We start from the raw sequence: 27,768 nt of genomic DNA on the forward strand, positions 1-27,768 counted from the left end.
ATAAAGGTTTTAAAAAGGGTAAAAAGTGGAATAAAAATGGAACAATAAAAACAAATGAATATACTAAAATCACTTGTTCTGCACGGCAAAGGATGCAATATGTGTAGTATGGATTGGGCCCTCCCATTACCTCAATTATGAGAGGTAACTACACAGTATGGAGAGTCTCTAATCCTCACTATGTAGTCATGTGAAATAATCTATTGATAATTAATCTAATAACTGAAGGTAAAGAACCATTAGATTTGTTTCCAGTAGATCAGAAAACACGAACAAAACAAATTTAAGAGCATTTCATTTCATTTTTATTTGTCATAGCTTTCAATCAAATGGTAGTAAATGGGGCTGTAGTTATGGTGACATGAGAGAACCTGAATTTTTAAAGCCCTCAAAACTATTTGCCCCACAAATGAATCAATGCAGGCACCTTGTATGATACTAGAATGTTTTCCCCTATGGATGTTTTCCCCTATGGGTGATATTAGCCCTTTAAAAATCTTGGCAATTCTATTCATGGATCACTCACATCCAGTTTGGCTTATTGTTCAAGCTTAAGCGCATTGCAAATGAATTTTTGCAGCATGTAAACCGTGTTGTAAAGAAAGTCAGCCAGCCAATCGGTCATTTTTACAATCATGTAATTTATTTTACAACATTGCACCCTGAATCCTCTGTGTGTGTGATACATCTGTATATGTATGTGCTTCTTTCAACAAGAGTGAAATAATTCAGTTTTCACGCATTGTTTTTTCAATCCATGAAACAAACTGGGAAACTCGAACATAAACACCAGGCTTCATAGGCTGCGCACAGCCAAGACCCCAGGAGGTGACTCCATGAAGGATGTATCTTCCTTGTTCTGCACAGACCAGAGGCCCTCCACTATCACCCTACAAATGAAAAAGGGAAATGAACAAACAGAGCAGAAATAAACATAACCATGTAATGAACAGATCTCACTAGATATGTTTTGTCTCAGACTGTGCCCACACAAGGTCATTCATATATGCAGACACACTTGCAGCAACCCCTCCTTAGGGAGCAAGGCCTAACCTAAGAAAGGTGAACAAACTGGACAAGGCAACGTTCTGGGATTTTAAAATTGGCCATAACTTTATTGATTCCAGATGGAGGTAGGATTTGACTTAGGTATTGGGTTGTATATCCCTCTCAGCCTCCTGGTCGGGGGCTGAGGCATGACAGAGTTGCTCATGGGATTAATGGGTCCATTGCAAGATGAAGGTCTACATGGATGAGCACCCCCCCAAACCGCTGAAGGAAGCTCTGTGGCCCATCAGCCTTGGCTTTGGGGCAGAGACTTCCAACCAGACCCCTCTCACGAGGTACCCTGTGAACATACCTTTTCTGAGGTGGGGGTGAGCCACCATTTCACCTCCTGCCTGATGTTAGACTAAAGGATTCCACCCCAAAGCCTTATCCACCCAAGTTGTGACTATTGCTATGGGGAAGACAAAACCTGCAAACGGGGCTAATATGCTTGCAGGCAAATTCCTTCCCGGCTCCAAATATGGCAGCCATTACAGAACCACAGCATAACCAGTGAATGCAGTGCCCTAGGAAGGAAGGTTAGCATACAAAACTACAATATCACTAGGTCATTAGGTCAATTCTTTATTGCAGTTCAAAGACCTAACAGCACAGTATCACTAAATGGGGGGGGGGCAGGCAGGGTTGTTCTCCATAACAGCAAATGTCAGGAGAGCCCTAGAGCTACAATTCCAAGAGTGTAACCATCAATCCTCTCTTCCCAGGGATCACTGGGAATTGCAGATCTGTAAGGGGAACCGGGGTCTCCTAGCAACTCTTGGCACCATTATTATTATTATTATCATCATCATCATCATCATCATCATCATCAGTATACCACCCTTTGTTTGTAGATCTCAGGGCAGTACACAACATAAACAAGATAAAAACAAGAACAAAAAAAACCTAAAACCAATAACCTCCGACTCCTTCCCACAAAGACATAAACTACAGTTCCCATGATTCATTGGGGGAACCCATGACTATTTAAAGTGGCATAATACAACTTTAAATGTATTATGTGAATGGGGCCATAATGAGGGTTTGGAATGTTGAGCAGCCAAGGCTTACACCAAGCAATACCCGAATGTCCATTGTTTCTGGTGTACTGTACTGTATACCTGAAGGAGCATCTCCACCCCCATCATTCAGCCCAGCCACTGAGATCCAGCTCCAAGGGCCTTCTGGCGGTTCCCTCACTGCGAGAAGTGAAGTTACAGGGAACCAGGCAGAGGGCTTTCTCGGTTGTGGCGCCCGCCCATCAGATGTCAAGGAAATAAACAACTATTTGACTTTTAGAAGACATCTGAAGGTAGCCCTGTTTAGGGAAGCTTTTAATGTTCGATGTTTTATCACATTTTTAATATTCTTTTGGGAGCCACCCAGAGTGGCTGGGGAAACCCAGCCAGATGGGTGGGATATAAATAATAAATTGTTATTATTATTATTATATTATTATTATTATTGCCAAATATGTCCATCACTAACTCTCTTACCTGGCAACTGTCAGTGCCACCATCAATATTCCCAGCACAGAGTTCAGTGGTTCTGACCCTGTTGTTCAAAAATTCAGGCCGATTGCACACTTTATTTTCAATTACAGGGAAGCCAGTTTCTTTAAGTATGCTTTCTCCACCAGTTCCTTTGCGAGTAAGGGAGAAAGGAAGAAAATAAACAGACATTAAATTGTGATATAAACATTGGCAGGGTTGGTGACAGGCTGTAATGACGGGTGGTAGCCTTTAATTTTCTCTTTTTATGTCCCAGTAGTGCTAGGAGAAGGCTTTCAATACTGGACATAGGAGAAGTAGTGCTAGGAGAAGGCTTTCAATACTGGACATAGCCAGTATTTGGTCCTCGTAAAAAGTGCCTGGGCAGAAATCACTGAAATGTCCAGGAAAATCTGTACAAATGGTGAATTTCATTAAAAGTAGCTCAAAAATGGGTTTTTTTTTATTATTTTGCAAAAAAGCTCAACAACTTTTCACTTTTCGAAATATGGCAACCCTATTCATGTGTAAGAAAGTCAAAAATCAAAAGGATGGAGATTAGAATAATATAATGGAATACGGAGGGAAGACAACACAACCTTAGCTACTTTGGATACTTAGCTGCTCAAAATTTACTCACCTTTTGTATCACCCCATCCAGTAACATAACATTCTGCTCCACCTGCTACCATTGAATTGGCTGGAGGCAAACATGCCGGAATGACCTTATCGTTGATCACGGCAGGGCTGAAACAAACATTTCCAAGAGGTTTGACATTGTTCTTTTTCATCATTCCACTTACCCTGATTGCCACCAGCTGGGTTGTGAACCTTCAGGCAACTTCTTTTTTTAAAGGAATGCATTTCTAGAAGTCTAATGTTCCCAAATGTGTCTGTCCTTATCAATGCTTGACTTTTCCCAGTCTCGGGCAAGCAAAAGTGATGGAAGTTGGAACTAACAAAGAAATATTCGATTTAAATGCTTTCCCTGTAAGCCTTACTTGTATCCTGGTCCTAGACCTGTTTACTTGGAAGGAAGTACTGCTCCCGAGCAAAAAGGGTTAAGCTCTGATGGTTAAGCTCTGATGGTGAAGACAGATGCGGTGTTTTTAGAACAGCTGATCTTGTTTGGAACCTCCCTTTCAATTTTGGAAAGGCACATCTATTGCTATTTATGCAATCTATCCACCTAAAGCATAGGAACGTGGCATGAGTCCAGCATTTAACTTGAAGGCATTTATTTGAATAGGGCAAGTTGCAAAGCAAACATCACACCGTGATAGCTGTTGTTTAAATATCAAGACTGATTTTACCCTTGCTATATTAGAACACTTTGACCATACATTATTTCTTCATGCAGCTGAAGCCCCAGATATGCTAGAACAGGTGTCAATTCACATTCATGGCAGCATGTCGCTGCTAAAAGAAAATCTGCAATTAGGGCCATTAGTCCTAAATGTGTACATAACACAAGGTTATACTGCAGACAGATCATTATTGCTTCAACAGGTGGATATCATTCCATGTGCAAAGCAATTTGATTAAAACAAGCATTCACTGCTGTTAGTGATTTCAATCAAGTTAACATTAAAAAAAAAGTTGTTTTTTTTTTTAAAAGTGAGAGGCATGGTCTGGTGATCTAGGGATGGGCAAATCTGTAATCTTGGTTTGTGTCGCTTTCTAATTTTTCCACTCTTAAGTTCACATTTTTGCATCAGTTTGTGATTTTAAAAAATAAGAAGTGCTCGTGAAAATGTGCCCAATTTTTTTAGTGTATATTTCTTTCAATAAATACATTTTTTAAAAAACCCAAAACCTTTTCATATGCCCAATGCCTATGCCAAACCTCTTACATCTGTGGTCAATAACCCAATTAAGCTGTGTTGTGTCAGTTCCTCCTATCCAGTTGAGGAGCAGTGAGGGTGTGGAGCCTGAAGATGCAAGTGCAAATTCTATAGGAGAGCTGTGCTTTGGTTCATATATTGGTTTTGGGGAGTATGCATTGAAAAGGTTTGCGTGAAAGTGTGAGCTAAATTTCTCCCTGCTCCGTAATGTGATTTGACTCTCCCCAGCCACTGTGGGAGGCACTTCACACAACCATTTCAATAGCTATCACATCACAACATAAGAACTGGTCAATAAAATAACTATTAAAATTATAACACAAAGGGATACCTGCTTAGTTTCAGCAAGGCAATGTCTGCCCTATTTGGTCCTTTGAATATTTTTTCAACATCTCGCTCTTGTACAGATGGCTCAGTAGCCCTCTCCGTGTGTGCCCCAAGTGTCACTTTGTAATATGAAGGTCTTGATGACCTGCAAGAGGCAGATTCATTGTGTAAGGGAATCTCCAGATAACCAAGGCGCAGGTCTGCTCACTATGACTGAAGAGGGCAGAATTCTTTGAAAGTTAGAGACTGGCGACTGAAGCACATACTATGCCTCCAGCATCAATCCAACCCACCATACAGCTATGCATTTGTCACCATCTCACACCACAGGGAGTGAAATTACAGCCAAGATGGCAGGTACAATTTGGGAGCTTATGGGCAGGTGCAAAAGTAGTAAGTTGGTCCTGCCCAGCTACAGGTAGATTAAGATGCTAGAAGCAAAACTTCTCGCTAGTGAGAAGCAGGGAACAGCAGGATATAACAATCCTAGCAACTAGGAACCAGTGATTGATTCTCTTCTTCTACAACACAATTGGCCACCAGGTAATGATTACTAACCATTTATAAAAGGGGAATGTAAGAAGCTGCCTTGTACCAAGTCAATATTATCCGCATGCTTTGGGGGTGCATAAATGCCTCTAACAAAAAATAAACATGGAACAGTGTCCAAAGGGAGTCCATTGCAACATGGCAGACCCATTGTGCTGCTTGTCTGCTCGGAGAAAGTAGCACCAACACTTTGAAATGGCTTACTTCTCTAAGCAGTGGGTGGCTGTCAGAACCCACTGCGGAGCTATCAATGTGCCTCCACAGAAATGCAAATCAAAGGACCTGAAAAGAAAGTAAAGGCAGATTAGTTGCATTCCTGCTGCTCCCAGGCATTTTAACTATGAGTTTCCCCCCTGATGACTTGTTTTTATCTGTTCTACCACTTGCTGTTTCAGATCCTATTACTGTCATTATTTTACTGCATACATTGTGTTATTTTTGTTTGATTACTTCTGTTTTATTAGAAAGTCTTCAGACGGGGTGGGGGGGTGGGGAGCCTTTAAAGGCAGCAATATAAATAACAGGGGTGGATGGGTGTATCCCAATTTCCCCCAAAGGCTGGCAAACAATACTGCCTTTAACTGAAGAGTGAGAAATCTGTGGCCTTCCAGATGTTGCTGGATTACAGCTTCCATCACTCCAACCACTGGTGATCCTGGCTGAGGTGAATGGAATCCAACAAAATCTGGAGGGTCAGAGGTTCTCCAGCTTTGCTTCAACATAACACAGAATTTTTTCTAATGTGTGAACATGTACTCTCTCTCCCACAGTGATCTTATTGATAAAAATGATGAGTATAAGTGATGCCAACTAAACCATCTTTGGAGCAGACCCATTGAAATCAATGAGTTTGAGTTACAAAAGTTTGTTGGTTTTAATGGTTTCAATAACTTTTGTCCATGTGGTTTCCTTTAAGCATATTGAAATGTTGAAGGAATTTTAGAAAAAGTCTGAAGCTTTTCCACTGAAACCTTCACTTCAAACTTACTTTTCCCAAGCACGTGTATATAGTCATACCTCGGGTTGAATGTGCTTCGGGATGAGCGCGTTTGAGTTGCACTCCGCGGCAATCCAGAAGTAACGGAGCGTGTTACTTCCAGGTTTTGCCGCTTGTGCATGTGCAGACGCTCAAAATGACGTCATGCGCATGCGCAGAAGCGCCGAAACGTGACCCGCGCACATGCAGACGCACGGACATGGGTTACCTTTGCTTCTAGATGTGAACGGGGCTCCAGAATGGCTCCCATTCGCATCTAGAGGTACCCTTGTGCTGTCAGATAAGCATGTTGGTTATATGAGGTTGGTTAAGTCTAATTAATGCATGAAGGGGTTAATACCATAGAGTAAGCTGTGCTGCCCACTTCTTCTCACCTTGGGAAGAACCAGATAATCAAACTTTTGTTCTCAGTCTACCTAAGAAGCTCAATGTGTGAAGAGGTTCTGAGCTGGTTGCTCCAGTTCAAACTGCATGGCTCTCTTTAGCCATTTCTGAGTTCCAATACTAATAACTTCGGAACCAAACTAAGTTTACCGTAAATGTCTGTGCAACCTTTTATGAATGCTGTATGGAAAACCAATTTTTAACTTACCAAATGTGTGGTCTTTTCCTATGCTGGGGGAAGAGGGAAATTTTGGAACTTACAAGGGGATATTTTAAAGGTCCAACAGCTTATATTTCCTATTTTGCAATGCTGCATATTTTGTGGTTTTAAATCTCCTCTGTGGTTCTCTGACCAAAGAGTACTTGCCCCAAACTTTGATCTTGGCATCCAGGAATTATCCTCTTTATACCAATTTTTTCCTTGCACCAACACATACATCTTTCCCACTTCCTCGCTAACACAAACACTTGAGGGACATTATGTAGCCCAGAGGTGGGGAACATTTGTTTCCGGATCCCAGCTCCCATCATGCAAGCCAGCATGGCCAATTGTCATGAATTATGGGAGTCGTAGTTCAGCAACATCTAGAGGGCCAAATGTTTCCCACCATTGGTGTAGCAGAACGGATTGTGGGTTTTAATACCTTACTCGAAGACTAATCTGCCAGGGCCAAGAATGGGGATTTGAAACACATCCACCAACAATCCGTCCAAAGCAAAGGATTGGCTTATATTTGGCTTTTCCACATTCATATTCCTCAGCAGCTGGAGAATAAATGAAAGAGACACAGAGGAAATGTGAAATATAGTAGAATGTTAGGATTATAAACACCTCAACAGGTCTTCATAATTTGGGAAACCGAGTGGTCAGATGCAAAAGTGGACATGGCTCCTGCACCTTCAATAGTTGCATAGAAGAGGAAATCTCACCAGGTGTAGTTTTCATGAGAAATGCCTTCCATTACACAGCCATGAAAGGTTCACGCGCCCTGTCTTGCACCTGGACACCATAATGAGACATGTTTGTATGCAACTCTGAAAACCATTAATCTCCCACAAATTCCCTGTTGAACATAATCCCGTTCTAGTTCCTACACCAACCCTAAACCTTCAGCTCATTGTTAGTTACAGATAGGTAGCCGTGTTGGTCTGCCATGGTCAAAACAAAATAAAATAAAAAAATTCCTTCCAGTAGCACCTTAAAAAATTCCTTCCAGTAGCACCTTAAAGACCAACTGAGTTAGTTCTAGGTATGAGCTTTCGTGTGCATGCACACTTCTTCAGATACACTGAAACAGAAGTCACCGGACCTTTCTATATAGTGAGAAGGTGGGGAGGGGTATTACTCAGAAGGGTGGTGGGAATGGGTGATTGGCAGATAGCTGCGATGAGCCTGTTGACGACTCTTAACGACTGCAATAGGTCTAACAGGAAAAAGCAACCCTTGCTTTTTCCTGTTAGACCTATTGCTTTTTCCTATTGCTTTTTCCTGTTAGACCTATTGCTTTTTCCTGTTAGACCCTTGCTTTTTCCTGTTAGACCTATTGCAGTCGTTAAGAGTCGTTGGTCTTTAAGGTGCTACTGGAAGGAATTTTCTCATTGTTAGTGTTAAGGAAAATCCAATGAAGCCTAAATTGCCTAGTGACTAGCTGTGGAACAGCTTGAACAGACTGGAGGTAATTCATTTCAACAACAGCAAGGACTGCTATCTTATGCAGATATCCAGTCTTCTCTTTTTCAGTGCACCTGACCTTGTTTAGATAAATTGGTTTTTTAGCAGATGAAAAACTATTGACTAAGAAGAGATGGTCAACAGCAATAGGTGTACAGTGTACAGTGAAAGCCTATGTGTGTCCACCAAGCCCCTCTGAATTCAATGGGACTTACTCCCAGCAAAATGTATTTTATTGCAATAAAAAACAGCAACCCCATGTCAGATTCCTCCTTCTTTTCCACTAATGTCTAGTGATAGACATGTAGGACATTAAATTATCATATCAGATGTTCCCCAACCGTGGCAGCTGTCAATAACAGAGTCAGAATAAATGGCACCATGCCAAGATGAGATCATGTTATGTGCTACCAGAGCTACACATTATGGGGAGAGGTGAGCAAAATCAACACGAGCCTGCCATTTCCTGCAGCAGACCTAAAAAGGTAAAGGTACCCCTGCCCGTATGGGCCGGTCGTGTCCAACTCTAGGGTTGTGCTCCCATCTCACTTAAGAGGCTGGGGGCCAGCGCTGTCCGAAGACACTTCCGGGTCACGTGGCCAGCGTGACAAAGCTGCTCTGGTGAGCCAGCACCAGCACAGCACACGGACACGCCGTTTACCTTCCCGCTATAAAGCGGTACCTATTTATCTACTTGCACTTAAGGGTGCTTTCGAACTGCAGCAGACCTAGTTCCAGCCTAAAACAACATTGAAATAGAAACGTTTAAACACTTAAAAATAAACACTTAAAATAAAAAATAAAATATAACAAAGCTGACAAGTCATTACAAGCATACTTACGGCACTGTGGGACATCACAGTAGTCCCATGTTTTGCTTGGGTCTGTGGTATAGCACCAAGGGCCATTAATATCACCATCCGGATTTCTGCAATACTATTGGGGGGGGGCAACAAAAACAGAACTACTCAATCTTCAATCTTTGTATGCTCATGGGTGTGACAACCTCATTCAGCCAGCGGCTAGGGCTTATGTCCTTTACTATTTTCAAAATGCAACCAAAATGAAAATTCAGTTCCATAGAAGCTGTAAGAACGTAACTATGTTTACAGTACAGAAGCTACTTGGATTTGGTGCAGACATAAAACTGGCTCTCTAGAAACCAACTTCAATATGTTGTTTCAAACTTAGTTTATGCAATAAAATAACATTATTTATTTGGTACATTTGTATCCCACCTTTCATCCAAGTAGCTCAAAGTGTGTGCATAATTCTCTCCCACCCCATTTATCTTCACATCAACCTTGAGAGGCTGAGAGACAATAACTGCCCCAGTGAGTTGAATGACTGTGCTGGGATTTGAACCCTGGTTTCCCAGGTCCCAGCCCAACACTCAAACCATCACAACAGTTTAAAAATGTAGCTAAACATGATAGACATTTAGCAAAAGAATGAGATAATAAAGGGGGAATAATTAGTGGGGAAATGAAAAAGGAGCATATGAAAGGGAAGAAAAAAATCAGGAGGCTTGGGGACATTTTTCATAAGGTCAATCCTGCTTAAGCCTTGTCTGGTATTTTCTGTTTCTTTACATTTCACAACACATCCTACCTGCTACATAATGCCACTTACATTTTTTTCCAGACCTGAACGGGGGTGAGTCTGTGGTGTGAAAAAATCGTGCTTATGAGGTGTCTGCAAACGCCACTCTTGGCAAGTCTTGCCAGTTGTTGTCACTGCAATCTTTCCACGATAATCTTTACCATAACCGGTCCTACAGTCTTTAAAGAGAGATAAAAATGGGTGGTTGGGGGCTTTTCTTACACAGGTCATATTTCCACTACAGGTTTAAATTGCTTTAACAGTCATTCCCCCTTTGCCCAGGAAACCTGGGAATTGTAGCTCTTTCTGTGTTGTAGGGACTTTGTTTCTGTCCTGTGTTTAGACTTTGATTCCAGATAAAGTGTAAAACTTTGGTTTGGCAAGAAAGCCTTCTCAGTTAGATCTGGGATCGTGAGAAAGCAGTTTTCTCTCTCTCAGTTAATTGCTGGCAGACCCAAGATTACTGCACCTGCGTTATCCCAAGCCAGTGTCTCAAGGACTTACATGGCCAGTTTGCTAATTGGAATAACATTTTTCAGCAATGCTGTCATTGGGAGCATCACCAGACATAGGGTTTTGGATAATTATAGCTATGAAGCCTTTTGACTGACTGAGGAGAGAGACACTTGTTACTAGACAAGAATATATGAATCATCTACCTCACAGTTACATTTAGTTCCCCTCAGGCCCTTTTTGTCTATCCTTTAAGTTTGTACTCTCCCGACTGACACCTTCAGCAACCTTGGGAAACCAAGAGTGTTGGTAAAGTATTCTAGTCTTGGCTAAGTTAGTCTTTGTTATTTTGTGGGTATCTGTATTTTCTGTATCTTTGGTATCAGGGTTCATGCTATGCTGCTATTTCAATTTATCAATCAAATATATATTCTTCAATTTCTGTGACCATTTGGGTCAAACCTTGGTTTGAAACCAGTACCTCAGACCTTTATGATCACATGTGACTACCATATATTTGGTTTATTTTGCTTAAGCCCTCAGGAAACAGATATTAGTAACTTATAACTACTGATCACTACAATTTCCTTAAAGACCTGGAGATCATCTGTGTAGAAGAGATAATGAAAGCCTATATGATGGTCTTCTGATAACATGTACACAAATGCTTCAGTGCCAATTTGCTTGCAGTATTGAACTAATTTTTTAGAATGAAGTTCAAAACAGCATAGGGAAATATAATCTATCCTATATTCTGCCCCCTGCCCCCCAGACCTATAGAATTTAACGGACAACAAATGTGGTCTAAAATGTAGCAGAAAGAATGTTAACCTAGTGAACTGAAAAAAAGATCAACCCTAGAGGCACCTTTCTCTACAGTTGTACCTCGGTTGTCAAACATAATCTGTTCTGGAAGACTGTTCCACTTCCAAAACTTTCGACAACTGAGGCGCAAAGGGGGACTGCAAAGTCAATGGAGAAAAATTTTAAAAATGCAGTGGAAGCCGTTCGACTTCCGAGGTGTGTTTGAAAATGGAAGCAATTACTTCTGGGGTTTCAAAACCCAAAACGTTTGGCTTCCGAGATGCTAAAAAACCAAGGTACCACTGTATTGCAATCCTATAGTAACTTAAAGTAGCCACAAAATAAATTATTTAATCTTTACTGCACTGAATTCCATATCACTTCTATATAAAGGTGACTCTGGGCTGGTTGTCTGCACTGAGGGAAGCAGTCATACCAAGGTTTGGTGACAATGTGGGCTGTGGCTGTTGTTGTTGTTGTGCAGGATCAGGACACTTCTGTAGATTACAGAACTCCCATCTTGTACTGGGATCAGTAGTATAACACCAGGGAGCCTTATCGTTGTCTGGGTTTCTGCAGTAGTTTTTCCTCAGGTCCCTATAAATGTAGATACAAAACTCTATATAATATCCAGGGTGAGAATAACATTTAAAACAGTTTGAATATAATAGGTTAGGAAACTTAGGATTCTATCATTTGATTCAATGATGTCTTGCTCCCAGGGTAATGTGCCTGGTTGCTTGGCAGGGGGTTGGACTCCATGGCCCTTGTGGTCTCTTCCAACTCTATGATTCTATTCTATGATTCTACTCATTATAATGGTGCATTTCTGAGCTATACCAACCAATACAGTAGTTTTGGGGGAAGCTGTGACCCTCCAAATACTACTGGACTAGCGTGGTCAATGATCAGGGATGATATTATAGTAGTAGTAGTAGTAGTAGTAGTAGTAGTAGTAGTGGTAATTTATTTATACCCCGACCATCTGACTGGGTCTCCCCAGCCACTCTGGGCGGCTTCCAACCAAATATAAAAAAAAAATACAGCATCAGACATTAAAAGCTTCCCTAAACAGGGAAGTCTTTTAAAAGTAAAATAGTTGTTTATTGCCTTGACATCTGATGGGAGGGCGTTCCACAGGGCAGGCGCCACTACCGAGAAGGCCCTCTGCCTGGTTCCCTGTAGCTTCACTTCTCGCAGCGAGGGAACCGCCAGAAGGCCCTCGGTGCTGGATCTCGGTGTCCGGGCTGGATGATAGGGGTGGTGACGCTCCTTCAGGTATACAGGACCGAGGCCGTTTCAGGCTTTAAAGGTCAGTACCAACACTTTGAATTGTGCTCGGAAACATACTGGGAGCCAATGAAGATCTTTCAGGACTGGTGTTATATGGTTTCAGCAGCCACTCCCAATCATCAGTCCAGCTGCCACATTCTGGATTAGTTGAAGTTTCCAGGTCACCTTCAAAGGTAGCCTCACGTAGAGCGCATTGCAGTAGTCCAAGCGGGAAATAACTAGAGCATGCACCACTCTGGCAAGACAGTCTGCGGGCAGGTAGGGTCTCAGCCTGCGTACTAGATGGAGCTGGTAAACAGCTGCCCTGGACACAGAATTAACCTGCACCTCCATGTACAGCTGTGAGTTGGGAGTTGTAGGCCATCAACAATTGAAGCGGCACAGACTCCTCACCCCTGGCTTACAGTAACCTGTTTTTTAAAGGCTTCTATAACTGCTTAAACCTGTTTGGTGGGGTCTGAATTGTTGCTGCATTGCAACGTTTCTGGGTTTCTGCTGTATGTGTTAAGCTGGTTTTGTAATTGATTATTTGATTGATTTCTTTTAATTTGTTGCAAGATGCCTCAGGCAGGTTGTGGTTTTTAAACAAATAAAATAATTATACAACTGAGGTGACTGATGCTTTATACTCTTCTTATAAACTTCCAGAAGCCATCTAGTTGGCCATTTCTAGGAACAGAATATTACACAAGATGGGCCTTTGGTCTGATCCAAAGGTCTTTCTTTTCCTAAACTAATGACATCACTTGTAACCATAGACCTTGCCCCAACAGAGACATTGTACCACTTTTAACAAAATATATCCAACATGTGTGAATTTTTCAAAAAATTATTTGAATAAGGATATCAACTATTAAACAGCCTATGGTTAGGACAGTTGATATTCTTATTCAAAAAGTTGTCTTATATCATGACAGACCATTAGTCCATCTAGCTGAGCATTGCCTACACTGGCTGTTTTTGCACGGTACAGTAAGCCATGCTTAAAGATTAAAGGTTCCCATTTCTCTCATCCCCTAATACAAGCAGGAACAGCAATTCCCAGCCTAGCATAATAGCCAAACCTGGGATTGCAGTTTGTTTCATTCCAAACAAACCACATTGTCAAGGCAAGGTTTGTTCTTGATTTCACATGAAATTTCACATGACTGGCAAGGAGTGGAACAAATCCAGAACCCTGGTTTGTATGTAATGCCAAGAGGAGTTCGAAGAGTTCAAATCAAAAGGTGGGACACTCACCTAAAGACTCTTGTTTAACATTACCTATACGTAGGGACATTTTACATGATTTGCTAGACACACAAAAATGTCACAATGCCTGAGGAAAGTTGAGGCAAACATACGCATTTGGGAGGGCTTCTGGGGTTTTAGTGTGAGCATGAGGAGTCATAGCGTTCCATGCTTGACATTTCTTTCCAGAGATGGTCAAGGCCATTGTACCCCGGTAACTTGTGCCAGTGCCTTGATAGCAGTCATCAACAAGTTCTGTTTGCTCAGCAACAGAAGGAGCTGCAGCTAAATTAAAACAAAATTGCCACAGAAATAAGCATATTTTTTGCACACACCCCAAGTGCTTTTCCTGGGGTGAGACCTCAGGAGAGCACACAAGATTGTGGTAGCCAAAATGCCCACCAAGATCTCGTGGGAAAACTCAGGATGTCCCGTTTTTTCCAGGGCACCTGAAAGATATGCTAGAGGGCCTTTGGTTCTACATCCTGATGATAGAATGATGTAGGCTCTCTGAAGCTACAAGAAAGGCTACAAGAAAGCAAGGCAAAGTGAAAAGAAATGGTGACTTAAGAGCATCTGGACCTTTTGTCAATGATCAATAGCCTTCTTGTTGCAGATTGCAGATTTATATTGCAAAATATTGTTCAGATTGACAGCCCAATCCTAATTTATTTCTTGTGGATTTGATTTGCATCCTGCTTTACAGTATAGATCAAAGCAAATATCCTAAATGCATGTGTTCAGAAAAAAAGTTCCTACGAATTCAATGGGAATTTTGCCTGAGAAGCAAGCCAATCCCAAGAACAGAAGGAATTTATTCAGTTAATATACAATTCTGACTCAGCCCATTCCTCATGCAGATAGGAACAACAGATGCAACAGATAAAAATCAACATAATGAACTACCCAGAGGGTTGAATTTACTCTGCATCTGCTTGTCACCTCTTCTTAAAATGAAACCCAGATATCATAGCCAGATTTGTCACATGAGCTCTTTGGGTTTTTTTAATATCAAAATGGCTTGTTCTGCTCACATCTACTGCAGATGCACAAATGCAGCATCTCTTACCAGTAGCTTCTGGTGCACCATCACAGCTAGCAATATTGCAGTATTCCCATCGTTTTTGTGGATCAGAGGTGTAGCACCAAGGCATGTTCTCTCCATCCGGGTTTCTACAATAGTTCTTTTCTAAATGCCTAAAACAGAAAATGCATGAAGGCAACTGATGCTGGAACAACTTTGCACTTATTTTTAGGAAACCAGAGAGATGACAAGCTTACTGCAATGCATTTCTAGTCTCAAAGACTGAGATAATAATATTGGATCTATAGTTTAACATACTTGCAAGGGTAGTTCTCTGGCGTTCTGGCATGCTTGTGAGGCTCTTGGACTGCCCAGGCCTGGCATGTTATCCCCGATACTGTGACGGCTACGTTACCCCGATAGTCTTCTCCTCTTCCCGCAAGGCACTGGCGCCCTGGGCCAGAGGTTGGTGGGGGTGTCGCTATATCAGAAAAGAGAAAACAAATGAAGCCAGCATCTTCAGAACACCTAAGAGGCAGCAATCCAATTTACTACTTCCTTAAGTGGAATATTTGTTCCATTCTGTGGAATGTTTGATGTTGCCAAAAAGCTACCATACACTTTGTGAGATCAAAGGACTGTAGTTTCTTCTACTTGAGTGTTGGATTTCCACCGCTGCCGAAGGAAAACGAACATATTGCTATATCATCACATCAAAACCGGAATTGATCATCCAAATACTTACTGCACCGAGGAATGTTACAAAATTCCCAGCGTTTAGTCGGGCTGGTGGTGAAACACCAAGGGCGAGGCTCACCATCAGGATTACGGCAGAAGTTTGACTTCAGATTCTTTTCTGGAAAACTGAACATCACATGGGAAAGCTGAGGCTTCTGCCTATTGACCACTTCACTGGTTATTATGTTTCCTTGGGAGGTGCAGGAAAGTGCCCTCTGCCAGGTCAGACTATCTGTCCCTCTGTCTCAGCATTGCCTTCTCTTCACCCCAACAACTCAGCTGGTTAGAGCATGGTGCTAATCATGCCAAGGTTGCAGGTTCAATCCCTGTATGGGACAGCGGCATATCCCTTCATTGCAGGGGGTTAGACAAGATGATCCTCAGGGTCCCTCTTCCAACTCTATGATTCTATGAATTGCAACGGTTCGTCAGGGTGTCAGGCAGGGATCCTTCCCATCCCCCATGAACCCCATGAACCCATGGCTTTGTACATGCAGTTCATGTGCTCTGCCACTGAGCTGCAAAGCAATGTGCTTCAAAGACTTCGGAATCAAGCACATATTTTACATGTTGAGCTCTGTAGTTTCCACACATGAAGTTCCTATATCCTAGATATACCCAGAGACATCTCACACAGATTCCATTCATTTCAATGGGCAGAAGAACTAAAACTGTAGTACAGTCTTGGTTATTGCATTGCACCCTATGTGGGGTTAATTCAGAAGCTTCAGCTGGAGCAAAATGCTGCACTGAGACTGTGGGCGAGGGCAGGTTAGCAGTAGCACATAACTCTTAAAGGCCAAGTCCAAGGCTTATGTATTAATTTACAAAGCCTTTATCAACCCGAGTCTAGGATACCTTCAGGATTGCCTGATGCCTTCTACCCCCAAGGCTTTTTTTTATGTTATCGGTGACGGACTCCATGCTGTATCCCTACTGTACACTGTTTAGAAACTGCGGGATTGAGCAATACATTAATCATCAAAATAAATGGTTTCTGCCTGAAGCCTTCATATAACTCAATGTGTTATCCTTTTATCCCCCATTCTGTTCCACACACCACTGGTAATTGACATTAGTTGAATTGGTGAGGGTTTTTTTGACTTGTGACTTACTTTGAAGGAATATATCCATGGGCATGAGGTTCCTGAGAAGCCCAGTCCTGGCATTCAAGCCCAGATTCAGTTTGGGAGACCCTGCCTTGGTAATTTTCCCCACTGCAGTACATGCATTGCTCTGTAAGGATAAATGTTTCTCTTTGAGTCATGCAGCTTTGTCTTCTTGTCTTTGTTAGGTCTTCTGCTCCCCACTTACTGTACACAATAATAGGAACTTAGTGATCAAGTTCTGGTTTTATATTATAAGGCTATTAAAGCCGCTAGGAAGTTTAGAGCTCAGGTTATATCAGGACTGGTTCCTTGAAGGTGTTGGAGCTAAGCTACTCTGCCCTTCAAAATCTAAGGTAGTAAGTAATTTGTTCATATTGCCTTCCTGAAGTTTTTAATTATGCTGTCTTATGTACTATTATAAAAATGTTTTTAAGAGCACATTTACAATGTTTGTTGGGGTAATGGAATTGCTTGTGTGTGGGTGTGCGATATTGTCTTTTAGTTGACCCTTCTTTGCCAAATAATCCCCGAATGGGTATTATAGAATAAAAACATGATGTTTCATCAAAATCAGATTAATGTAGACTAATTATCGCCAAGATGGATTTTTTCTGTAATCCAATTTTCTGTGTTTTAAAATCAAGTCTTGGGGAACTCTTCTGTGCACTTACGAATGATTACCAAACAACCCAACAGCAGCTTACACTAGTGAGAATTAATCAGAAGAGTAATGCTTCTATAAAGGCACTGCTACAATATTTGTATTGTAGCACATGCACATGTGAAAACTGGGTTTCTTCATCATACTTGAGTATATGCTGCATTTAAAATTGCCTTGTAAAATTCTGGTGCGCTCAACCCCACCTTCACATTCTTGGATGTTGCAATAGTCAAATCTTGTAGAAGGATCCGTTGTGTAGCACCAGGGACCTTTCTCATCATTATCCGGATTTCGACAGTAATTTTTTTCTAATCCACTATCAGGGTTAGTGGTAGGTGAGTACCTAGAAAGAAAGAAAAAAACAGATAAGGAATGCAGTCATACATTGTAAGTCGAACAGAATCCGACTTACCAAAGCGCGGCTTCTGATTGGCTGCAGGAAGTTCCTGCAGCCAAATGGAAGCCGCGGAAGCCATGTCAGACGGCTTGTTTGAAAATCGGAAAACTCACTTCCAGGTTTGAATCGTTCGGGAGCTCAGCAACTCTGATCAATACAATGGGATCACTGCCGTTTTTAGTGGGAGTAGATCACAGTCTTTTGGAAGCTGGACATCCCTGTTATAGGATATCTCCCCATTCAACACCATTGCCTGCTACATGCAGAGGCAGGGAAGTGACAATAATATGACCATGCCATACGTCTTATAGCAGCAGCTATTACTGGAGGAAAGAGCAGAAGGGAGACATGGTGTTGCAGCTCCTTTCAGCAACAGCTACCCATCCTCTGTAACAACTAGCTCTGGTCTGAATCAACTGCATTTGCATCCATGAGTTTATACAAAACTGTTGCTCTTTCGGTGTCCTGCACAACTAAAGTATCTGTATTCACATGGCAAATATTTTCACAAGGGATGCAAAGCAAACAGTAATGAAGCACTGAGAAATGAATAGCTACTTGCTTATCCTATTTAAACGTCAGGTTAGTAATTCAGCATGGATTGCTTCCCCGTAAGAGCTATAACTTATTGTCACTGCAGAACAATGCAGGCTCTGATGAATCCTTTTGCCACCTATTACTGCCATCACAGTCAGGAAGTACATAAATTCTATCTTCTTGGCCAATCATCTGGCTCATGGCTTGAATTGCAGCGGGTTAAAAGTCACAAATCCTTAAAAGGCATGTTTGTTACATGAGAGAGAAGCAGCAAAAGAAATGTCTTTAAAGACTATGTGTAATTACTGAGGGTTGTGTTCTACATTAGTCATACTCAGAGACCATTGTTTCATTTTGAATGAACCCATTATGCTAGCAGAAACCAGCGTAAAGATTCCCACTAATGCAACCGAACACTCCCTCCACCCCCAAATCTGTTCTGGAAGTTCAAGAGATCCCCCCCAGAACAGCATGTGCGTGAAGAGGAGAGAGACAAACAGAAATGCTTACGCTGATGAAATGATCTCCTTAGCACTACAACACCCTCCCATCAGACGTCAAGGAGATAAAGAACTACACAACTTTTAGAAGACATCTGAAGGCAGCCCTGTATCGGGAAGTTTATAATGTTTGACATTTCATTATGTTTTTATATGTGTTGGAAGCTACCCAGAGTGGCTGGGGCAACCCAACCAGATGGGCAGGGTATGAATATGATGATGATGATGATGATGATGATGATGATGATTACAACCCATTGAAATGAATGGACATTACTAACTTATGTCTATGACTTTCAATGGATCTACTCAGAGAAGTACTTAGTTGGACAACCTTGAATATTTTGTTTTGATAATGTTCAAAGGCAATTCTTTTATACTGTTTTGCATGAATAGGTTTAAAAAGAATATTATTAGCATAAGAGTCGCTTTGTGCAGCACTGCAGGTTTCTATGAGAAGGTGGTCCACCTTAAGCTGCAGTCCTATGCACATTTTCTTGGGAATAAGTGCTACTTAACTCAGTGGGACTTAATCCTAAAAGATCACACAAAAGATTGGGCTTTAATCAAGGGGACTCACAACCCAATGTTGTGCATCTTTACACAGAAGTTGGTCGTGCAGACGTCAGTGGGGCCTACTGACAAGTAATCAAGCAGATAATTGGAGTTTGTTAGGCACAACTAACTTTTACCGAATTGTGCCCTACATATTTCAGAGAGCAAAGTCTAGTTGAACATCTATACATTGCACAAAGTGGAAAGCGGCTCATTCTCAGATGGGAACAGATCATACCTGGGTACATGAGGAGTGGTGGCTGCCCATCTCTGGCATGCAACTCCATTCTGAGTTTTAGATTCAGTTCCTCTGTAGTCTTGTCCAGTTCCTCGTTTGCATTCAAGTAGATACACTGAAAGACAATGCTTACTATTATTATTTATCATTATTATTGCTACGGCTACTACACAGCACCACCTTTCAGAATTAATGAACACACACACACACACAATTCATTTATGCACCCCAATCTAATGTTCTGACTTTCCATTTACTGAAATAAACAATACTGTACAAAATGCAGTGCAATCCAGGTGGTGCTGCACAGACCCTCCTTCTTACTGCACGCTTAAGCCACTATCCAGGAAAGGCCGGTTCACATAAAACATTCCTTTCTGCACACAAATCAGTGCTGCTGATGCAAAGAATGGAAATGTGGACCGAGCTAGAAGCAATCCTACGATTGTGGCAGCTGAAATAAGTTACAGACAATGGTGGCAGCCTGGTTCGCACTTCAAGTTCCCTATGTAATTGCAGGTGGCTGGGCTAGACAGATCAAGCAAGAGAGACAACATTTCGTGTGTGAACCAGAAGAAGCATGAGTGCACTGCGCTGAGTTTCTTTCTCCCGCAGTAAGTAGTAATGCTTACCCCATGTCATGGCATTGTGCCTCCTCCCACCCTCCACTCTTCATCATTAGATACTGCTTGCTGGATGGGGAAATGTAGAATATCATGATGCCATTAGAGCAGCTCTATGTTTAATGCCTAAGTCTATCTACCCAAAAGGTTTCCAGACTGCAACGTTCATCCTGATAGGTTTGTGTGGAGCTTATATGATACTGGGCCCCTTCGGGGTGGTGTTTTTCTTGCAGGTGTCTTTGGCAACATGTCATTAACACAATAATATTGTGTCAGTGGTGGATTATTGCTGGACCATGCATACATCATTTGGCTTTATTCATTGTTCTGTGTTGCTTCTTCAGTGTTACCACATTTTCGCCATCTGCAGGGGCATTCTTGTGCTGTAACAAAAGCAGGACAACTTCTCCTTCCCCCAGAATATTTGTGGTATTTTTTAAAAAAGTACAGGATTTCAGCAAGAAGAATTGAGGCATGTGCCAACTGGAAATACAGCAGTATGCCTGCTCTGAAGGTGCAAAAAGTACTGGAATCCATCTCACGTATAACAGCCCCAATGCCATCATGAGCACAAATAATCCCGAATGCACACACAAAAAATATTTTTTTGAGGGGTCCATTGTCAGCTAGTGGTTGCCATTCCCCACTTTCTGTTGCAAAGTTTCATCTGTTTTCTTACTTGACTACTTGTGGCTAGAAAATGACAGGATGATTCCATGAGAAAAGTGTGGGATAAGAACTAAACATTTTGCAAATAAACTGTCGGTCTGGAAGTGCCCCCAAAGTGTGGAAACGTCAAAAGAAACTAGCAAGCCACTGTTGGTGGCTGTGTAGCATTGGGATATATGGGTGTGTCCAGGTGGGGAGAGCTCTGTTCATAGGGAAATAAATTAATGGCTAAGAGTCCCTTTTGGAAGTAATTGCATGACCTGGGAAAAGCCCATTCACACAGGGATGTGAGAGAGCTTTCCTCCAGTCACTGCAGCAAGACTCTGCAGCATGTTAATAGGGTGGAATGGAATTGCCAAACAACTATAATTTATTCAGTGTTGCCAACAGTCTGCCAGATGCTAATTAGTGCAGCAGACAGGAACACTTTTCCGAAATTGATTCAACTGAAGTTAGTCTCATATTAAAAGGTGCAAGTGAAGAGTTTCTCAATTTGCTTCAACAGAAGTTAATCCTGCATTTAAAAAGTGCATGTGAAACAATCTGTTGATTGTGCTAACTATAGCTAATTAAATGCTAACCATACTGGGAAAGGGAGTAAATAAAATACCCAGTTTATAAGAAACACACCACTCTAAAAAGTTGTTTTTGTTGTTTTCAATTAAGTACATCAATGAAGTCACATCATTGCGACAGCTGGCACAAACCTCTGTGCATGGAAAGCAATTATAGCAAACTCTGTCTACTTTTAGTATTTGTGGAGGAGGGTCAGAAAAAGGAATTGTGTTTCATGTGAGAGAAATGCAATACAGACAGTGGCAATGTCTTTGCATCACAGACTTGGAAAAACCAAAGAGACAAACGAAGATCTTTAAAGACCTTCACAATCTATAATCTAGCATGTACACATAAAGATAGGCAAACAATTGCATACAGGCAATGGGGATTTCATTTTCTTGGGATATCTATTGCCAACACCACATCAAAGGCTGTGTTTGAAGATCTCCTGTGTATTAACCCAGCACTACTGCAGAGAAAGAAATGAGGAAGTCATTGCCAAATATCCTCCTACAGGAGACATCTGTTCCCTCGCTGGCTGTTTCCTCTCCACCCTTGAAGAAATCCCAGCACAGCCTTTGGGAGCAGTCTTGAAGTGTCCGTGAAATGTCAAGATCTTGGCAGACATGACCTATTTCTCAACTGCTGATAGGAACATGAGCATACTTGTTTAGCGAATTTTGGACTAAGAACGTAAGAGCAGCCTTCCTGGAGGGGAGTGATCTAGTTTTCCCAATTAACTCCCACCACTAAGCTGCATGGCATATAGACGGCCTTCTCCAACCTGCTGCAGTCCAGATGTTGTCGGAGTGTAACTCCTATCTGCCCCAGTCAGTGATCAGTGATGATGGGAGTTATAGTCCAAAACATCTGGAAGGCAGCAGGATGGGGAAGGTTACAAGGAAGGCATCCTATAAGAACATTAATGTTTTGTGATTTTAAGCTAGGAAAATGATGGTGAGGAAATCCAATTCACAGATCTGAAGTGTCATGTATACTTTGGTCCTGAGAGCATTTTTAAAAGCAAACATCACCCCTTGAGTATGAAGCCATTGGATACCAGACTAAGAATGTAAGAGCAGCCTTCCTGGAGGGGAGTGATCTAGTTGAAGATGCTCCAGGGCTGCCTTATTTTCTGGAGTTTCCAGCGGTCCCTCTCTGGCTTAACTCAAGCCATTTTCAATTATTTTAGGCCACTCAGTTCTTCAGGAAATTATTCCAAGTAATAAGGAATAGCCTGTAAACCAGGCACACAAAACCACTGGCCCTCCACATGTTGCTGAGCCACAACTCCCAACAACCCTACCGAGGATGGGCAATGGCCAGAATAATGGGAGTTATAATTTGGCAATATCTGAAGGGCCAAAGATTACCCACACCTTAAACAATATTAGCAGCTATATTTTCATTTCCTCAAATAACTAGTTTTCCCCTCCTTAAACTGAGGCTAAGGTCGTGTGTGACAAAAGATGGCAGTAGCCCATGAATGACCTTGGAATTCTTTTCTCTTCAGGGCACTGTTTCTTTGACAAAAACACCCATCAAATAGATTTCAAATGGCCTCGGCTGTCAATTGTGTAAGATATTGTGAACACATGACATTGCATAAGGTGCTAGAGAAGACATGATAGCCAAAAGCTGTATACACTTACTTCTTTTTTCAAAGAGAATTGCATCTGCCCTTCTAAACACAACTGTTGTTTTGGTGTTGTCACCCAGTGTAATGCATTGCTGATCTTTGACGGCAAATATAAAAGACCTGTTGAAACAGCAAGATGCGAATGCAATCTGAGTATAATTTTATCCATCTTCTATTGCATTGAATTAACTCACTGAAAGTCATTCATACAAAATTACATCAAGGCAGAAGTTACATCAAGGCTGTTATTATGAAATGTGATCAACCTGATTCACGTGTCCCATTAAACTGTAGTTAAATTAAAATATGGCTTCATATGGACAGGCACTTCACTCCTCCACCGCTGTGCTCCTGGGAAACAAACCACGTTGTGTCATCTGAACCTGGACCCAAAAAACAATGTGTGGAAACCAAGGTGGAACAATTCCCATCATCCCTGGACATTTGCCCCCCTGGCTGGGGCTGATGGGAGTGATAGTCCAACAACAACAGGAGGACACCACATTGGTTACCCTTGTGCTGACCATTGAGGGCCAACTTCAAGACCCCTGCTCTCTCTTCTGATGGTTCTTCACATTTAAGCCAGATTTGGGCACCCTTCAAAGAGATAAACGTCCTCTTTAGGTAGAACACATGGTTACCCTAGTCTTAATGGATACAAAACATTTGAGGTCATAACTGATCATTAGGACATTTGGGCATCCTTGACAGGATGTAACAGTGTCAGGGTTACCTGCAAGTAAATGTTGTTTCAGCTTCACATTTCTGTGCACATCCTTCTATATTGAGGGTCCTATAGACCTGGCTTTGTTGACCAAGTATCCATGCGCCATCTGTTCTTACATAGTCTTCATCAAGCTGATCTCCTCGAACTAAAAGAAAATGAGCAAAGAGGCAAGATTAAAAGGTGAAAATGCAGCAGCTAATAAAAACAGTAACAAAATTATTGGGAAAAGGTGACTTATCTGGGCAATTTTGATGTGTTGAGGCACATGTTGGGGTCGCCATGTGCCATCACAACATAGATGACCACTCAGTCCACTGTCCAGTTGCTTTAAACCAGACTAGGACTGGGCAACCATTCAAATAGAGGACTCCTTTGAACAAAGGGCTATCCTCTGACAACTATTTAAATAAAGCACTGTCTTCTGTAAAGTAGGACACATGGTCACCCTCTCTGAGATGTTATTCAAGATGCTTCTTCTTTGGATTTTGCCATTATGAATATTGCCTCTTTATCGTGTGAGCTTCTCATGATGTCATGTCAGTATCTCATGATGTCATGTCAGTGTCTCATGATGTCATATCATAGCACTGTGAGTGCCCTCATTCCCACTCCAGTTCATTGGCTGACATTTTGGGTGGAGAAACTTGCTGCATAATGACTTCAGGTCACCCATTTTGCCTTGCTAAAGGGATCTGCATTAGGATGAGGGAAAGGGAGGCAGGCTATCGGCCTCATGTAAAAGGCAGTAAAATCATCTATTGCTTTCTTTAGCTTATTTTACCACTATGTGTGTGTCATTTGATTTTTCTGCAGCAAAAACCAAAATGGGAGAGAATCAGAGGAGAGAATGCCTACGCACTGACCATAATAACTATGTAATCTGGGCTTTAAATAGATGCACTGAAATCCAGTGATGAGGGGAAATGACCAAGGAAAACAGAGTCCAATTTGTTCAATGCAAGTACTGAGTGCAGACCCAACCCAGTGGTGTAGCGTGGGGGGTGCAGGGGGGCCGGCCGCACCGGGCGCAACATCTGGGGGTTAGGGTTAGGGGGCACAAATCCACGGGTTAGGGGGCGCAAATTACTTGCTTTGCCCCGGGTGCTGACAACCCACTCTACGTCACTGACCCAACCCACCAGTAAAATCTTATCATATAGTCTAACACTTTATTAATCTTTGTAAAATTATTTATTTATTTTGGAGAAGTAATCTTCTAACATCCAGACAACTGCAGATTAAAAGCTTAATCTACTGAAAATGCTTTGTTGCCCTGTTCAGCTCAGCAGTGAGAAAGCTGTCAGTGAGTGGTGTCTGGCTACTGAATGCAGAAACAGTATCCTCTGTATAATGGTATACTTTGTGTTTTTGAGCTTTGAAACAAAAGGAGGAACCGTCAGTAGCTGAGGGGCACACTTGCTTGAGAGAGATTATAGATGTCCAATAAAAGGGTAAGAAGGGTTGCTCTGAATCATACTGGCAACCCTAATCCTATTCATCCGGGAGTAAGCCTTACTGAATTCAATGGTGCTTACTTCTGAGTAGACCAGTGAAGACTGTAGCCTTAGATTGTGATCATTAGACTGAGTTCTATCCGGCAGCTCTTATAGATATGCAATATTTGTTGAGTCAAGACCAAGAATTGAAGGAGACATGGTACTAATTTTTGTGGACAGATTTATAGAACCACTTCCAAAGTCCAATGAAATTTGTCGATTGGCTGAGATGGCCTTTGCATCAAGGCCACTGTGACCAAATCTTAAAGAGTGCTGTGTGATTGCAGCTCTTTGGCTGGATCTACACTGACCTTTTAAATGTTATTAGAACGATATTAGAAATTATTAGAATAATTAGATAATTAGAAATATTTTTCTAAAACATCACAAAGGTAAAGGTAAAGAGACCCCTGACCATTAGGTCCGGTCATGACTGACGCTGGGGTTGCGGTGCTCATCTCGCTTTACTGGCCGAGGGAGCCGGCGTACAGCTTCCGGGTCATGTGGCCAGCATGACTAAGCCACTTCTGGCAAACCAGAGCAGTGCACGGAAACACCGTTTATCTTCCCGCCAGAGCGGTACCTATTTATCTACTTGCACTTTGACGTGCTTTTGAACTGCTATGCGGGCAGGAGAAAGGACCGAACAATGGGAGCTCACCCCGTTGCGGGGATTCGAACTGCCGACCTTCTGATCAGCAAGTCCTAGGCTCTGTGGTTTAACCCAAAGCATTTCTTACAACCATCAAAACAGGAAGCATTCTCTTTTGCTTTCTCCCCACTTTCTACCTGGTTTCTGGTTGCTCTACAGAGCCCTCCTTCCTACCTTTCACCAAGCCAAGGGAAGAGATGCATGTGAAGAAAACAGTGACCACTGCAAAGGTGTTGCAAGACAAATGCACACAGCAGGCATGTCCCTTATCTATGCATTGACTTGCAGCAAAATACATATGAACATACCATGCATTGTGAATGAGATGACCTCTGTCCACAAACACCTTGTAGTTAAGATGGCTGCTGAGTTACTTCAGTTAGAGCTGGGGTAGCCAGAAGATGGACTCCAGTTCCCATTAGCCCCAGCTAGCAAATCCAATGATCAAGGATGACAGGAATTGTAGTCCAACAGCATTTTTAGAGCGCACCAAATTGACTACCCCTGAGGCTCCAGGGCTCCAAAAGAAATAGTTCAGGTTTCCTTCCTATGAAGCTGCTGACTGCCCTTTGAGGGACAGTCGAAAGCATCCTTGAAACAACATGAAATGTGTGCAGCTTATCATCATGTGTAGTTTTTGCCTATTACACTAACGTTACTCGAGCAAGAGAATAGTCTGGTGAGATATGAAACAGTTCTGTGGCTGAACCTAAGCATATCTTGCTCTGAAAGTTGCCTGGGTGCGATAGTCTGGAGAAGCATAACTAATCTTCCCTGAGCTAAAGGCAGAATGGAGGATATTCATATAAAGAAGAGAATATATTTATAAGAGGGGAATGGAGGATATTCATACAATAAAAGGACCGAGTCAAAATACAGCATGGCACAATATATGTTTCATAGAACAGACTAATCTGTATCTTCGTACCTACATAATTAAGTATACCTATATGGGTCATAGTTTGCAAATCCAAACACCGGGTGTTGGGAAAATTTCAGCACAAAAGCATCCTAGTTTACTTTAAATGTGACCACAGAATCCCCGAGCCAATCCTTTTAGTACCATAGTTCTTGAGATTGCAAAGCATTTAGAAAATCCATTGTCCTTATAGAATATATTTGAAAAACTATTTAGGTATCAGCATTAAACATATAAGAACACTACATTTCAAACACTTACATGGGCTCAGCGTATTTCAAGTCTAGAGGATAAATCCAGTTTAAGTTGGTTTGAAGATTACAAACTATTTCTGAAAACCTTGTCCACATTCTCTGCATCATTAAAAAAAGCAATGTAAAAGCAACCTTACCTGAGAAGAGAAATAAAAGCAACACAAAAATAGGTTTGCAAGACTTCATTTTGGGACAGGCAGGTTGTGTGCTGAAAGGTCTGCCTCTCAATGGACAAAGTTTTATTGACTCAGCTCAGATTTAGACAAGCATTAAGCAAACCAGATAGCCAAAGCAAGTTAAACATTCTCTTGGTGCCATAGGCCTCTCTTTCTACTCAAAACGTTCAAACATAACCTTGAATTCAAGATCTTACAAAATAACACAGATATGTTTGGTTAGATGTAGAGAAAGGATAGAAGATCTTTCCCAGTATATGTAAATGAATTTTTGCTCTGGAATTTTTAGTCTTTTTCCCTGTTAAGTAGTGGATGGAAGCACATCACAGAATGCCTCTAGGTTACAACCCCCTCCCCCAAACAACCAACAACAACAGCTCAAAGCTTCTCCACAAATTCAACCCCAATGACTAAATGCACAGTTCAGGTAGGGTCCACCAGGCAGGGAGAAAGCCTAGTCCAGGCCAAATTTATTTTTATTTATTTACACACTGTTGTATCATAAAGAAGTACCAAAGTGGATTGCAACAATACAGTGAAAACTGTGGGGGAAATTAAAATTACAGACCATCAACTAACTATTACAGAAAGATACTTTCTTAAT

The 27,768-nt window shown here is 41.7% G+C and overlaps 1 protein-coding gene across 1 annotated transcript; it reads right to left on the bottom strand.

Annotated features, from left to right (window-relative positions):
• Positions 1 to 282: 282 nt before the first annotated feature.
• Positions 283 to 27,250, bottom strand: PLG (plasminogen). The gene is made up of 19 exons (XM_081855172.1): positions 27,126 to 27,250; positions 23,674 to 23,812; positions 22,954 to 23,060; positions 19,452 to 19,566; positions 17,428 to 17,567; positions 16,570 to 16,690; positions 15,462 to 15,580; positions 15,035 to 15,197; positions 14,762 to 14,889; positions 13,806 to 13,977; positions 11,606 to 11,766; positions 9,943 to 10,091; positions 9,153 to 9,246; positions 7,283 to 7,403; positions 5,462 to 5,539; positions 4,713 to 4,853; positions 3,178 to 3,284; positions 2,544 to 2,689; positions 283 to 890 (listed from the first exon to the last, which is right to left on the bottom strand). Exons 1-19 carry the CDS (start codon positions 27,172 to 27,174, stop codon positions 729 to 731), a joined length of 2,412 nt encoding a protein of 803 aa, XP_081711298.1. The 5' UTR covers positions 27,175 to 27,250; the 3' UTR covers positions 283 to 728.
• Between the last annotated feature and the right edge of the window lie 518 nt (positions 27,251 to 27,768).

This window comes from Podarcis erhardii (genome assembly GCF_964252035.2).
Source record: "Podarcis erhardii genome assembly, chromosome: 3".
Classification (NCBI taxonomy): Eukaryota; Metazoa; Chordata; class Lepidosauria; order Squamata; family Lacertidae; genus Podarcis; species Podarcis erhardii.

Coding starts and splice junctions, on each gene's coding strand:
- PLG (XM_081855172.1), bottom strand. CDS start 27,174: ATGAAGTCTTGCAAACCTATTTTTGTGTTGCTTTTATTTCTCTTCTCA. Junction 15,198..15,461: donor TTGTAACATTCCTCGGTGCA/GTAAGTATTTGG, acceptor TTTCTGATATAG/CGACACCCCCACCAACCTCT. Junction 891..2,543: donor GTGGCACTGACAGTTGCCAG/GTAAGAGAGTTA, acceptor TTTCATTTGTAG/GGTGATAGTGGAGGGCCTCT.